The sequence below is a fragment of the Palaemon carinicauda genome, chromosome 8, assembly GCF_036898095.1.
Source record: "Palaemon carinicauda isolate YSFRI2023 chromosome 8, ASM3689809v2, whole genome shotgun sequence".
NCBI lineage: Eukaryota > Metazoa > Arthropoda > Malacostraca > Decapoda > Palaemonidae > Palaemon > Palaemon carinicauda.
In genome coordinates this window covers 102,933,429-102,950,322 of record NC_090732.1, presented here as the reverse complement: position 1 = coordinate 102,950,322, position 16,894 = coordinate 102,933,429, and the positions used below count along the sequence as shown (strand labels likewise).

Sequence of the window (16,894 nt, the reverse complement as noted above, 5' to 3'; positions counted from 1 at the left end):
ATATGAATTTTTTAGAATTTTTAATTAATTGCATTTATAGTTACCTTTTGTTACTAATTTGGGAGCATTATAACAACCAACTAGTATTTATATCATTGCTAGATGATGATATTTTACCACAATTGTGATATCAGGGGAATGCACATAAATGACGATTAAGAAAGGATACTAGTACTATGAAATCTAAATGGCAAAACAAAGTAGTGAACAGAACTGGTTTGGAGAATATGTTTGAATAGATATAGCTTAGAAGGCAGAAATCAGATGGGATATAAGCTATTGAAACTCTGCTAACAACAAGGATTAAAAGTTGTTCCATAAAGGTTTAAGAAACCCAGGGAGTTGGTGGTATTACAGTATAAGCGAGAAGATGAAACCCTAATTTTATGAAGATGGAAAGTTACAAACAGCATAGATACAAATGAATTGCGTTAGCATACTAAGTAAGGCATACTTAGCACATCATACCTTTAGATTATTTCAAGTTAATTCAAGATCAAAGAGTAGCGAGATTAAAAAAAAATGGTAAAAATTTTAAAATGTGGAAAATCAAAAAAGAATATTATTAACGCAACAAATATAGCCTCAAGATTGATTGATTGATTTAAAGTTTTCAGGCATCCTGACATCTATAGCCTCAAGAAAAAGGACTGGTAAAAGGTCAAAAGAAGGCATACAAAAGGTAGGAAAAGTATGCAGTGATATATTAAGGGAGACTTGTAGTAATGGATTAAATATGTATGAAAAGCAACAGAAAAGAAGAGCCTTTATACATGCAGTACAGTATGTGTGTCTACACACACACGCAAATATTTATACACACACACATATTATATATATATATATATATATATATATATATATATATATATATATATATATATATATATATATATATATATATATATATATATATATATATACACATACATACATACATACATACATATACACACGTGTGAGAATGATGAGCAAAAACAAGAGAGAACAGGCAGGTCAGGTGACACTGGCAAAAGAAGAGATATGGAATCAATCTACAAAACAAAAACGTTTTGATGTTGAAATTGGTTATTTCTATACCTATCACATGTTCATGTTCTTTTCTCTTGAAGCTCGCTAATATTATAAGTACGTCAACATTTACCTCAAAGTAAAAGAATCCAGATTTCTTTCCTTTCAATCATCTTAGGCCTCTAGTAGAGTATCGAGACAATTTAGTGGCTAATGCCAATAACCATATCATGGGTAGCCCTTACCATATTTTATCACAAAATCTCAGTCACTATCTTTACATCACGTCAGTAGGGAGGGTTGTACGTATATGAGGATCAGGTGAGCATAGAAATAATTTTCTTTATTCAAATATTGTTTACTTCAGTGAACTTCCCCTGATGTTTTTATTATTGATTCCCACACCCTGATGGAGAAGAGTCCTTGAAGTTAAGAGATAGACCTACAATAATTAACTTATTTAATACCCTAGACTTGCCTCTTAGTCTGGTACATGTACCTTAGTAACAAACTGTCTTTATCTAAAGTTTGTAATATAGTACTGTATCTTGAATCCCAAAAAATGTTCATAAAGTTAGCTATAACTTGTTTCTCTACATTATTTCTATATTTCCCTTTATTACCTAATCCCTTATTTATATAATTTATCTACCAGAGTTCCAAATGAAAAATTTTATCCAAAAACTACTTAAAATTTACTTATTGATAAAACAAACCCACTTTTATTTGATTCATCCCTAGCAACTAATACAGCATCAAGCCTAGCAATCTTGATAAGCAAGCCCAGTTTCTTTAACCTAATGTTTAGAGAATACTAACTTGGCATAACACTGAGGTGCTAATAAAAACATTTCCAAAGAAATGCTCTGGCAAACATTAAGAAATGTAGGTGAACTTCTATCATGAACTATAATATTAAAGTCATCCGACTTATATCAATTCCTTGACCAAACTTTTAATAGGAAAGGCCTTGCATTTTTGGACAGAAGACAATTTGAACTCCAAATGCCACTAAACAAAAAAATAAACTACTAGAAGTCATTGTGCTGTTAGTTGTAATGCTGAATTTTTTTATCTACCAAATCAGGTGAACGGTGTTAATGTATATAGGTCTAGTTTCAACCCATCCTGTAATAGGGCATCCCCCTTCTATGCCAAAGTAACAAAAAACCTCATTTTGTTTAAAAATGTTGCAAACATATCCATGTTTGGTCGTCCTCACAAATTCCAAATCTCTAGACTTGCTGAAGAAATGCAGACCAGTTGCTCTGAAGAATCTTTTTTTTTTTTTTTTGTTAAGGCAAAACTAAGAGACAATCTTTTTTAAGCTAAAATAAAGCCCGCAGAGTCATCGTGCTCTTTTCAGACCACCTGTGATGTATCACTGGTCGAATCATGGCAAATGGTGGTAAGGTGTACAGACCAAATTGGTGTAAGGTGTACAGACCAAATTAGACTAATCCTTCAATTGGGTAGCCCCCTTCTATGCTAAAGGATCCAGAACAGGTGAACAAAAATATCGCCCATTTTTTGTTTTAAAGATGATGCAACATGTCCCTGTTAGGTTGTTCCTACCAAATCAAAATCTCTGGCTACTAATTAATGTGGAGACCATTTGTTTGGAAGAATATAGTTTTCTTTGCCTCACTAGTCTGCTAAAATGCGCTCTATTTTCCAGGAATAAAGTGAGGAAAAAGGGAATATTTTCCTCAACTTTGTCCAATATAATAGCACTTCTGCTATCTGATATAGGGATACCAATTTTGTTTTCCCTTGTTTCCACATACGAGTTAATGCTGTTGTGATGTAATACGTGACCTTGCATTTCCCTATTAACAGCGACTTCTAGGAAGTATGTGTGTATAAAGAGAGGTTTGAACCCTCACTCATGTGGAAACTCCCTTGGATAGCTGATGAGAATTGCCCCACAAACACAGTATTTGAAGTTGTTTCTTCATCACCATTTCTTTTTATTCCCTGAGAGAGAAACCTTCAAGATGGACTATGCAAAACCCCCTACAAAATGACTAGGACTCTTCAATTCTTAGTAACCTATGTTACTATGATAGTTCACCAGATTCCCTTCCCAAAAAAGGATTTAAAAACAGTTTCCAAGAACTGATAACCCTTAATGCAAACTTTCCAACTATTATTATTAACAGGGAGGAGATTAACCAGCCCAATACGTCAAAGTTGACTCTTAAAGGTTTGACCTGAATAAATTATGGATAGATAAAATAAATAAATATATATATATATGTATGTGTGTATATATATAATATATATATATGTAAGTGCATATATATATATATATATATATATATATATATATATATATATATATATATATATAAAATTTAAGTGCAAAAGAAATAATCCAGAGATAAAAAATCTTTAGCTAAATATAAATTTTACCAATTAAACTTGTATTTCATAACAATATCAAAATCGTAGAAAAAAAAAAAAAACAGAGAAACTCTCAGAATCTAATGTAAGAACACGGTGTGTCCTAGAAATCACACAATAGGCCAGTCTATAGATACTGTATAATGGGAGAACTGCAGGACAGGGATTTAAAATTTTTCTTTGACCCTAGACAGTACCCCATACCTGTTAAAATGGGAAAAATTTTCTTTCATTTATCCATAATCGGCAGATGAAGCAACTGATTTTCAGTAAAGACCCTTTTCATTCTAACCTTTGATTTTGTCCTGTCTTCTTGGCATATTAAAACTGTCATGTTTCAACTGAGCTTGCATTTCTATCATCTTCTGTCCTTCAACAATGATAAAGAAATAAAAAGTTGAAACTTTATTAGTAGCATGGGCATTTAGTAGTTTTGTATTAAGCATCAAAATTACTCTGCATTAGCGAATGAAAATAATAAATAACTCTGGGAAAAATATACATGAACTTTGACTGGACTACATAACATCAAATTCTTCCTACTATTAAGTGTATCTAAAAAATAATTATCTGGACCTAATCTCATTTAGTTTGCAGGCAACACTATTGAAACAGAAAAATATATTACATTTAATTTGAATAGGTAAATGACTTCCATCTGTTCAAATATATATTTTCATAATAAATATGTTAAAAATCTCAACAGAATTTAACAATGAACCACTGATGCAAATCTCATTAATTTCGTATAATTCATAATCACCTTATTGATGATTATTCATTCAATCTAACAAGAAACAAAATTTTAATCAATTCGCTTAAAAAATCAGCATTGAAAAATTATCTTTTGTTTGCATCAACTGTGAGTTCAAAAGATTCCCATATTGAATAACACAGAAAAAGTTTAGCACTAAATAGTGCTTGGTGGTGTAATACATTACAGCAACACTAAACAGAAAGGGAAAGAGAAACTTTTTTCACAAATGATAATAATAAATCGACACCCATTACAAAATTAGGGAAAATATTGAGAATAAGCCATTCTAATGGACTACCAAATTAGAAAAACAAAATAAAAATAGTAACTGAATTCACCTTGAGCAAATTAATTGGATAGCTTTTAGAGATGTTTCCCCGACTGATTCGATACATCATCAGAGTCAAATACCTTTTTGAAATTACAACACATTTCTTTTCTGGTCTGGAAAAAAAGACTTTAAATTTTGTTTGCTTCTAACAGACCTCTCCATGCGCTAGACTGGGGATTTGTTTCGACAGCAGAAGTAATGGGGTATACTCGAGAAATAAGTGTTCAAACCTAAATAAGACCAACTCACTGCCCATCCAAAGTTTTAAAAGTTATTTAAAATTATCTCCAGATATTGAGCAATAACTCATCCCAATAATTCAGCTAAAAGTGGATAATATAACAACCCAAAAGTTATTATCGTCAAAAACATAATACACCCATTTAGTACTTTGCTACAAGGGAATCATGTCATATGCCATACCAGTCATATATGAAATGAATAGATGCTTATAAGCGCTTACTTCAGCGAGTTTTGTAAAAATATTAGGATCTAGGCTACTAGCTTGGCCTTCTGCATCAAGATCTAGTGGTCTAATAAAGTGAACTACTTTTCAGAAAAGTAAGGGCTTTTATAGTAGAAAGAATAAATATATAATTTGAGGCTCTACTTAAAGATTTTGAATTGCTGTGCACCATCAGAACCCTTACTAAGTGGTGCACTAGAACCACTAGACTAAACTTTAGGAGTCAGGCTTGGGTTCGAAATTGGGCTGGTTAGTCTATGCTTCAGCCTATGTCCGAAGACACATAGGCCTTCTGAGATTACACAAAAGAAACTGAAAATGACAAGAGCTACTAAAGCTCATCACTATTAACACTGGACTTGTTAATGGCTGTAGTGGTATTATTAAAATCATCCATGTTAAAAACATTAATCTTGTGTTCTGATTTACCTTTACACTATAAAATTAGCTTTCTATTAAGCCTGAAACTCAAATATGGTTAACATCCATTGAATATATTTTCCCACATGAGGAACAGTATGGCCCTTGCATTCTTCACAATGATTATCTAAAACACAATATCGCTCCCACCATGAGACACAAATATGAATGGCAGGAAAAAACTCTCTCATAAATCTACAGTAATTACTGTACTAACAAATCCAGGACATATCCCTTACAATAACTAATAATTAGAATAATAGTTATATTTAGAGAATTTACAACAGAGTAAAATTATCTTGCTACACTAAAATGACGCACAAACTTAAAAGACAAAAGATGGCATAGTCCACTCATGCCATGGCTATTGCCATTACCCACTTATTTGTCTCAATATTATACTAGAGCAGTAAGCTTAATATTGCAAATTTTTTATTTTTGGGGGAATAAACGTCAATATAAGGAAGCTATGAAATAGAAGCAATAAGAACATCATGGTAGAGTTATAGAAAAAATAATAATTGGAATATCAATATAATGATTATTTCTATATTCACCAGGTATTCACATTGCCTTTTATCTAAAAGCTCGGTTTATAATAATTAAAAGCTTCTCATCTTTCCTATCAATAGGCACATGCCTAGTAAAGTAATGAGACACAAATAGGTTAACTGCAGACAGCTAAATAGTAACCTGCCAGGGGCTCTTAGTTATTTCAGTCTCTCTGTTGCATCCGTTTGACAAACTCCATTCTCCAAATTGTGCTGTGTTTTAGTGTTTTAAGATGTCTTTGTCTGAACTTGTTAGCTATTACCGCATGCAGACAGTGCTGTGATTTAAAAAATTATTGTGAGGAGTGAATACCTCTCATAGAAAAGCATTTTTCAAGTTTAAACTGTAAAAGGAAACATGCTTTTAGTTCAGGGGGAAATCTAAAGACTAGGCTAGTTTTTTATAATGGGGATGATAACAATAATGATATCCCAGGACCATTCTCTAGTATGGAACTTAACTACAAGTTTTGATGGTAATAAGCTTTAAAAAATTTTTTATTTAGCTTCATTAATCAAATCCCAGAAGGCCAGCAAGACTTCACTCAAAAGCGATAATTCTGATATTACTTGACTAGCCATATTGGGTCTGGTGGTAGTAGTATTCCATTCAGTTAAGGTTCTGAATGTCACTGTGCCTTACAAAGTTGTGAACCTTTCAGAGATTTGAATTTTTTATTTTCCTTCGACTGTTCTACTGCTAAACCCTTGCATTCCTGCAATCCTAGCTACTCTTTTAGACAACCAGACTGCAAGGAAGGCAGAAGACCAAGCTCGTAATCTGGATCTTAGTATCCTTCCACTTGCTAAAGTAAGCAATCTAAGTAACTTCATATTTCATAATTCAGCGTGGTCATCTAAATTGTTATGTAATGTTTTATTATATTTATTCCATATACATATAATATTTATATTTTAACCCTTTTACCCCCAGGCTATTTGGAAATTTCCAACCCTTAACCCCCAGGGGTTATTTTTTTCAAGCACATTTTGCAGTATATTTTTTTAAATTGCTTTAATAGCCTTAATTTTCATCATAGAGAGGTCAGGTTGGTCTCATTCTCTTGGAAAATGCCTGAAGTTTCTCAAAAAATTATAGAAAATATGCAAAAAAAAATTTAAATAGCAGTTTTTTGCAAGGACGTACCGGTACGTCCATGGGGGTAAAAAGATTAGTTTTGTGAAACGTACCAGTTCGTCCTTTGGGGGTAAAAGGGTTAAATATAACTATAGTTTGCAACACAGTTTTATGTATATGTAATGGAGGATGCTAGAAAGTAGCATAGGGAAGATCACTGGAAACTGGTGTCTAGATTACTTTGCAGCAATACCAGAGAAATTATATAGGAAGATTTGATAAGTGAATATTGGAATGGTGAGAGGACTGACAATCAATGATAACAAAAATATAATTTTTAAAACAAAATCTATTACTGCCATACCCTTGAATAGTAAAATGCTATCAATTATAAGTGACATGACCTCTGAACAAAAATTAGAAATAAAATTTTTTGCTATTGCTTTCACCTTTCTTGTAGCTTATAGTGAATAAGAATGACGTATTAGAAAAGGCACATTTAGTAAAGAGGCCATGTGGCTGATGTCTAAAAGGTGTAGGAATGAACTTTACTTTGAAACAAATTTAACAGTGTCTCAAAGGAAATTCTTGTGATTAAAAATATACGAGCAGCAATTCTTACGTAAAAATTGTACAAAAACAAAAAAGGGGAGAATAAAGAACATTGTTTAAATAGACATACATATTCTTTAGATGAAGAACATTTGGTACATTGGAAGGACAACAGACTGAAAGGCAAGTGTTAAGAGGGTAGTAAGAAACAAGAGCAACTGCAGCATGGATGAAATTGAGATATAGCTGGACTACTGGCAATTGAAAATGATCCAGTATTAGAGACAGCAAAGACTTAAGTGGTACATAAGGCTCGTATTATTCAGCAAAGAGTCCTGGGCACTTGCAATGAAAATTTAGACCTAGAAAATACTTGACAACAGAAACTCAAGAGTGTAGCCAGGCATACAGAGGGAAAACTATAACAAACATGCAGATGGGACAGAGATGTGTTATTTAGAGGGTGGACTATGGACTGATCTCTCAAAATCTGAGATTGTTTGGACTTGTGATGAGGGAAACTAATGAAAAGCGATAAAAGGAAAAGTTTGATAAAGAGACCAGACATTGAAGTTGCAATATAGGCCAGTAAGAAGGGTAAAAAAATCATGGTCAAAGGAAGAGATCAAGATTTATACCTGAAGGGAGTTCAGGTAGAAACCTGAAGGGAGTTCAGGTAGAATAAGCAAAGATGATGATACAAAAATATTTATAATGGTGTTGGTGGAACTAGTATATGAAAAAATATGGTAATTTGAGAGGTTCTAGGCAATAGTCTAATTGATAGTAAAGTTCAAACTAACAATCAATATAAAGACATCTTCATTCTGCATACTTTAGAGGGAACAGTGGAAAGCATGGCAGGTCACACACTGGATTACTGGGAAACTATAATCCTAACCCTATGGACCTATTACACCATTACAAACCTTTTAACCCCTAATTAACAAACTCATTATCATCCAAACCTTGGGCTGGTGGTGGTAAAAATTACATAAATGAAAAATAAATATATTGAAACCAAATTGTATTTTATCGTTAAAGTTTTGGAAACTTTTTGCTTAAAAAAGTAAATTTTTCTATGAAGCAGTTCCTTAATTTATTCCAGTTATTGTATAGTAAATAGCCTGGCTTAATACCAAAAACATAAAATCCTAAATAAAAGTCTAATAAAAATTTCAACTTTACATTTACAGCATTGAACTTGAGACATATAAAGTAAAACACTTAATTTATAGTAAATTTCATTGTTACATTAAGCAAGTATTTTGACAATCTCGAACATATGTTCACTGGATTAAAATGATCTGTTTGGGATAATAATCCATATCTTAAGAGAAAACCATATGCATTTTTTAATGTAAGCAAGTTTATGAATGTCTCTTTAGCAAAGATCAGGATATCTCAAGCTGTTTTGACAGTTTTTTTTTTTTTTTTTTGAAAAAGTCATTAAATCATAAACACTCAACTCCAAATATGTATCTTGTTTATAAATTGGAAACTTTTTATGGATGTGCTCATGATACATACATATACTTGTGAATATATTTGTATAAATGTAATATAGCAACTTAACTCCACCCTTGTAGGAAGTTAAATTCTTATGTGGTCCAAGTAGTAAGTAAACCAAAAGACCTTTGGATGGCATATCACTGATTTAACCACTGTTACCAGGTTAACACTAGATTCGCACTGAATTGGGAGCTGCTTACATTTAACATGTACAGTATATATGTATGTATATGATTATGTATAAACTACATTTTTGCAATGGAATATGCATATATATAATTACTTGTTCATACACACACACACACAAACACACACACACACACACACATACATATATATATATATATATATATATATATATATATATATATATATATATATATATATATATATATATATATATATATATATATATAGTATATATACATACACACTGTATACATACATACACACACTCTTGTTGATCAATATATATGCATACATTATAAAGATGTCCATGAGGCAATATAAAATAATATTCTAAATACAAAAAGAAATCAAATGGACCAAAGTTTTTCTTTTTCCAAGGTATGACCTTGAAAATGTCTTTAAAAGCACAAAATACGCAAGCATCTTGTGTTTCCTTTTCCCTTAATAAAAAAAAGGGCAAATACACATATACATATACATACATAAATATATCATATACAGTACTGTATATTAATATGCATAATTCTCTGCGCACAATTGAAATGACTAAGTATAGAAACTTAATAAACCTCTTCATATCTGCATTACCGCCATAAAGACTAGACACACAGCAACTGGTGATGCATGAGACATTTTTCTTTTCCAATTTCTAACCACCTGAAATTTGTTGGTTTATTACATCTACCATACCTACAATGGACATTGTATACTTTAATCTCAATATGAGTTCCTGTGACCATTTCTCTATCATGATGATGATATATCTGCGATTGTTTATTGACATCAATCCAAATAACATCACCCATACAAGCACTCAGAGCATTCATCACATTACATATACATACAATGTGTGTCTATACATCTATGAATCAACATAAAATGAGTAAAATGTAACAAATTGTAATTACAGGTTTTAAATATTTTCAATATGTATTTGTGTCAATATCAATTGATGAATAATAATTTTTAGCCTGTCTAGCTCTGAATGAATATAAAAGTTCAGATAGCATTAAAAACTGTTTGTAAAGTCTTTATCATTATCTCTAGACGTGCTGTTTATAATCTATTTTCTAGAGTCACAGTACAGCATTTAATAGTTCTGTGTAGTTATAGTTTGGCATGTGATAAGGAGCCTGTTATTCCCTAAATAGTTTGAAAGTAAATTTGTTGACATATTTAGAACAAATAAATATTATATGCATTCTTCAGACACATGTATATGTATAATATGCTAGTGTTAATCTCATTATACATCTTACAAGTTAGCCATTTCTTTTCACATTACACGTACTGTGCTAAAATAATTTCTCACAAATCCAAACCCATCTATACATCCAAATGTTGAAATAAAAGCTTTGTCCTTTTGTTTCCAATTATAACAGCTATAGTTTTGATAACACTGCTTTTTCTTCTTCCATAGTATTTGACTAAAACAGTGTGTTTGTTAACCTTAAATATTTGCACACTATACACTTTAGAGCACATAACCCTTCATATCTCTCATAATATACTTCTCTTAAAATAAGTATATGCAAAAACTATGCATATGTATATATATAAAGTATATATATTATATATATGCATACACAATTTCATTTCTATTATATATTAATTCTTAATGTTTTGACTAAAGTTTTCAAGAGTATCCATACTGCCAGTTCCATAAGCAATTGTTAAGTGTTCAAGAGCAAAGTCATACCTTCATTCTCTCATCACATTTCAAGTTGCCACTGACAACAAAATGACAGCATAAAAATGCACATAACTTTATGCAACTTTCCTCCTATAAACATAGTCCTATGTGGGACAAAGATATGATACAGAGAAGCCAATGAGAGGTAATATACAGTATAGTTATTTCCCTTTACACTTGTTCTAATATGCAGTGTAAACTTACTATTTGGTAACTATTATGTACCTCACTCAGTACTTGTATCAATATGTCACAGTCACACTTTTCCTTTACAGTGGAGATTAAATGGAACTTCTCATACTAGTCGGTTTCACTTGGGTAGGAAATTCCAATTCTATCAACAAAGATAAAAGGAATGTCAACGTTCTCTATGCTGCCTCTTCTTCAGTAAAACTCAGCACTTCAAATCATCATGAGCTCCAAGATTTGCCAGGGTTTTCTTGATGCGAAGAGCTGTCAGTCGTGCTGCTGCATTTTGATACCAGCATTCTTTCATGAGTTTACTCATGACTCTTAATTCCTGAAAAAAATATTAAAAATCCTAGAACTGTAAAAGAATTACATTATAATTAAATACAGTATATAAAATTGCATATAAAAACACTAATACAGTACTGTATTGTTAATAAACTATTTAACTATCAATGACTTAGACATTCCTCTTACTGTATGTTTTTTTTTCTCTTTTACTGAAAAATTAAGCTTGTTCACTTCTGTAATGAAAGAAACATGTACTCCTTAAATTTACCTTACCTACAAATTATCTTCATCCTCATTCTTAATTTCTAAGCTGAAATGTATTGTATACAGTGAACCCTCGTTTATCGCGGTAGATAGGTTCCAGACCCGACCGCGATAGGTGAAAATCCGCGAAGTAGTGACACCATATTTACCTATTTATTTAACATGTATATTCAGACTTTTAAAACCTTCCCTTGTACGTAGTACTGTTAACATACTACCCTTTAATGTACAGAACACTTAATGCATGTACTAAAGTACCCTAAACTAAAACAGGCACAAATATTAAAGGCGATTTTATATCATGCGTTTCCTAAACACGCCAGAAAGCACGATAAAAAATGGCAACCAATGTTTTGTTTACGTTTATCTCTGATCATAATGAAGAAACAAACGCATTTACACATCTGTGTTTAGGTTAGTTTTTGCATCGATTATATTGATTATTCAGTACAGTATGTTGATTTTGTTATTACCTACCAATGTTTTACTTAATTTTTCTTAGGACTTCCAAATGAAATGTTTTTCTTTCAGGCGGCGTCATAAAGTACGCTCAGTAAACAAACGAAGGCATTTAACGTGCATGATGAAAGTGATAAATAATGATATTACAGTACAAGCTTTTAGAAAATATGTTATTACAAATATTATTTACCGTATCGATATAAAATCATACATACGTAGCAAAGCAAGATAACAATTTACGAAAGAGAGAGAGAGATAGAGAGAGAGAGAGAGAGAGAGAGAGAGAGAGAGAGAGAGTTGTTTTACGTATGTAAATGTAAATTTTAAACAAAAAAAATAGCCCCATTTCATATAAAATAGGTTATTACAAACATTTTACTTTATCATATTACAGAAGTCTGTATAATACTGTAAAGTTCAGTACAGTATGTTGTTGTTATAGTCGTGGCGATGAAATTCTTACGAAACAAAAACACGGCATTCCATTACAACAGCTGATTCATTCTCTCTCTCTCTCTCTCTCTCTCTCTCTCTCTCTCTCTCTCTCTCTCTCTCTCGTGTTATACAATACTTACATATAGATGAATGAAGAAACTAAAATTAGTTTTCTTAGTGTCAATTAAATACGAAACGAAAATATTATGCCGAGTTTACATCCATTTCAATCGTTGCTAAAAATACGGCATCCGATTTCATCAGCAAACCACTATTTTTTGGGAAACATCATTTTATTCTAGAAAATTGCTACTCTTTTAATAGTTCTTTGCACATTAAGAAAGTGTGTACTTTTGTTTTTAAATTTCGGGTGTGTTTTAAAAATCGAATAATGTTGACTTCTTTTTGTTTTACTTTTGGCTGTGATTAGATCAGCTGACGTCTAGCTGCCGCTCTTGAGAGAGTACGAATACACGAACAAAGTATCGTTTATACCATTTCTTAACTTATTCAAACCGTCTACAGTATATAGTTGATATTACATGAGCACCAATGTGTTATAACCTATAAAATTTTTTTGTTTGTTAAATTTAAAACAACTCTCTCTCTCTCTCTCTCTCTCTCTCTCTCTCTCTGGGCTACGTTTCACTACCTCCCATTCCTTACCTCTCTCTATCTCTCTAACAAATGATATCTTTGTTGCTCCTCAAAGTTTCATTTATATTGAAAATCAATCATGATTCAATTTTCCTTACTTTCTCCAATCTCGCACCATCGGTCACATCGCGGTATTTTCGAAATTTCCGGAAAATCCGCGATTTTTGTATAGACATGCGTTATGAAAAAAATCCGCGAAGTGCTGAATCCGCGATGGTCGAACCGCGAAGTAGCGAGGGTTCACTGTACTGCAAATACCAACTTGATGACCTCAATAAAAATTAATAAAATCTTCTCTTATTTCTATGAACCTCCCCTGATGTGCATATTGCTTTCGTCTCTAAAAGCTTGGAAAGTCGACATTACCCCTTCAATTAACAAAATTTCACATTTTTTTCCTCCCAAAAACCTAATACCTCTGGTAAAACAATGAGACTTATCTGCATCTAATAACAAAACCATGCTGCTCATGTCGTACTGTTTCCAGATGTCAGGTTTTTTTTATACTTATTTTAGTGTTTCTAAGACATCTTCTCTGGATTTGTTACTGAACCATTGTGCATAAGAATTGTTTTAGGATGATCGTGATCCACATTCTCTTTGTATCGTGTAGGGGAGAATTTTCTAATTTAGAGAATCTAGTAATGAGCGTATAGGATTCGCTGCTTTTCTCAGGGAAGTATGTTCCAGGTTCAAATTAAAATTCAAAGCGTACAAGAAGTTTGCTTTTAGTTCACCCACTGCTTTTCTCTGGGAAGTATGTTTCAGGATCAAAATAAAGTTCAAAGCATACAAAAAGCTAGCTTTTAGTTTGCACGTTGCTTTTCTCTGGGAAGTATGTTTCAGGATCAAATTAGAGTTCAAAATATACAAGAAGCTTACTTTTCAGGGAAAATCCAAAGAAAGCTACGCTACGTATTTACAGAGGGAATGATGATGATATTACCACACCAGCCTTTGACTTTACTACAGCCTAACAAGTTACTTCTGGTAGTTATGAGATGTCAAAAAGGAATAAAAAGTTTCTTTGAAATAATCAAAATTTAAAATATTCACCTTAGCATAAAATAGACCTAAGCTAATGTTAGAGCCTCAGTTGACGCAAAGAACACTTTCATTTTCTAGCAATTGCTGTTTTCGGTAGGAAGTTCTTTAGGAAATTCGAAGCCTTCAAAATCTAACTCGTTGGAGAAAACAAATTAAGGACAATGTCGCAGACCAGGCTAAATGCATCTCTTACCTCTGTCATAGAATCCACATTCAGAGCTTTGTATAGTGAGAGAGTGTGGTTCTCTCTACTTGGAGATTTGGGATAATCTCTTAGATCTCTTGGAAAGGCCTCTGATCCAAGGACCTACCTGTCTAGACAGGGTATCTACTACTACATTGAGAGAGCCTGAAATATGGAAGGGGTGAGGAAAAGATCCCTCTCCTGAAGGAACCTCATAACGGGAAGAAAAACTGCATTGAGAATTCTCAAGCAGGATCCTCCTCTCCTAATGCAACAAACCACCTCCTGCTTAGCTGTGAAATTCCTTCTCGGATTAAGTTCCTTCAATGTCAGAAAGGTCACTATCAGTTCCAACACAGTTATGTGAAATACTGTGAACTGAGGAGACCATTTCCCATACTCACCGGTCTTCTCTAAAGGACCTCCCCATCACAATCTGCCTGTCTGTTTATTATCATCAAAAGTTCTTACAAGCCCAATGAGTCAAGGTAGACTCTTACAAAACTGGCCAGCTGTGTCTGTATGAAGGACCATGAATATTGAAGGAGGGACCAATGGGAATGATATGAATAGGGCCTTTGGTGCAGTCAATGGTCTGAGAATTTCTTTGCAGCAACTAGGTAACTGGGCCTGGTTGTTTAAAAACCGCTTCCAAGCTGCTTTTCTACATCTCTAAATGAGACCCTTCGACTTGTTAAACTGAAGAAAGCCTGGAGAAAGAAATTAACATTGCAAAAAAATTTTTGGCAAGATGCTTCCAGCAGGCTTTTGACATTTTAACCACCAAAATATCTTTCTTGGAACTAAGAAATATCTATCTTGATTTGTGTACCAGATGCAAAATTCTTTCTTCTCTTTTTGCACTTGTTGGAGATTTGGTATGTTACTCTATTGGATAAATATGTTTGTGGTAGCTCTTGCCTAGCTGATTTTTGCCCATTTCCATAACTCCAATACCATCTAAAGTTTTTAAACATCTGGCAAAATATATAAATAGGTACTGTATGATGAAAGTAACCAACTTTTCCCTAATTTGAAGTTTGGCTTTTACAAAGGCCTTGGAGAATGTGATGCCCTTCTTAAAATTTCCAATGTACAGGAATCCCTTGATTGAGTTCAGGGAGTTCATATGATGGATCTTTATTTTATGCTGCTTTTGACCGTGCTTATCATTAAGTCCTTTATTTTAAACTTAAACAGATAAGTTTTTTCTCAACATCATTATTGAATAGATTGCAGAGAACAGTTGATGGGCACCATTGTATCAATAGGAGTGTAATTTCTTGTGTTCCTCAGGATAATGTTCTTAGGCCATCAAAGCCAACACCCATTATGAGGGGGTTAGGTAACGGAGACACTTGCAAAGAACAAAAATCTGCGTAATATTAGTGCCCTTAGATGAGTCAATTTATAAAAGTCCAAAACAAATGACCACTGCCTACATTCGGCCAACTGACACCCTAGAAAGCTCACTACACTGTATTACATTGTTTTCCCGGGGTTTGTATCATGGTATTGAAGTTTATATTACCTTACAAAGGTAATTGTACATTACTGTACTAACAAAACTTCAATGCTAGGCATGGTAACTTGTAATGCGTATGTCATCACCACACCACCATATGTTTGTTTAAGTAATAACAAATCACTATTGTTCCTATCTAACAACATTCTTGATCCTGTCGTATATATTACTGAAATATATAAAAACAGCACTATCGCTACAGTAAAGCTTAATTAGTTAAGGCAAGACGACACATCAATCATAAGTGATCACTGTCTTTGCAATGTCGACTCAAAAATCTGCCAGCTAGTTAACTAATACGTAGACTGTATATACGTACACTATGGTATTTTGAACAGTGTACAGTACTGTACTGTAAATTCACTGTTAGTACAGTAGTTCTTTTTCAAACAATCCTTAAAATGCAGTTGTAGTGTTTAATATTGAACATGAAGTGTTTAGTGGTACCTTGACCTACAAGTTTAATTCATTTTGTGGCTGAGCTTGCAGCTAAATTTGCTTGCATATCATATAAATTTTTCCCATTGAAAATACTCAATATGCCCTTAATCCATTCCAACCCCCAAAATGCAACCCCATATTTATAGTAGATGGATCATATCATTAAACAAGGAAATTACATTTCTAAATGACAAATATTGTATAAAAAAGAATAGAAAAAGTATGTAAAGAAATAAAAAGGTTTTATTCAATGTACTTACCTTGAGATGAGATGATTTGAGCCAACGAAGCCGCTAACAGAGGTGGAGGGTAAAGGTGATAGATGGGGGGGGGGGGGGAGAGAATTGAAGATTTTTTTTTTTAATCACTATATACTGTACAATAAATATATGTATACTGTACTTATCCACTACTTCACTATTGTGTTTTTCTT

The 16,894-nt window shown here is 32.7% G+C and overlaps 1 protein-coding gene across 6 annotated transcripts in view; it reads right to left on the bottom strand.

Moving 5' to 3' along the window:
• Positions 1 to 10,070: 10,070 nt before the first annotated feature.
• babo (TGF-beta receptor type-1 babo) overlaps positions 10,071 to 16,894 on the bottom strand; it is a 419,621-nt gene continuing 412,797 nt past the window's right edge. For all 6 annotated transcript variants that reach the window (XM_068378789.1, XM_068378785.1, XM_068378786.1 and 3 more), the window contains exon 12: positions 10,071 to 11,486. In XM_068378789.1, coding sequence (XP_068234890.1) covers positions 11,361 to 11,486 — 126 coding nt within the window. In that variant the 3' untranslated portion in view covers positions 10,071 to 11,360. The remainder of the gene's footprint in view (positions 11,487 to 16,894) is intronic.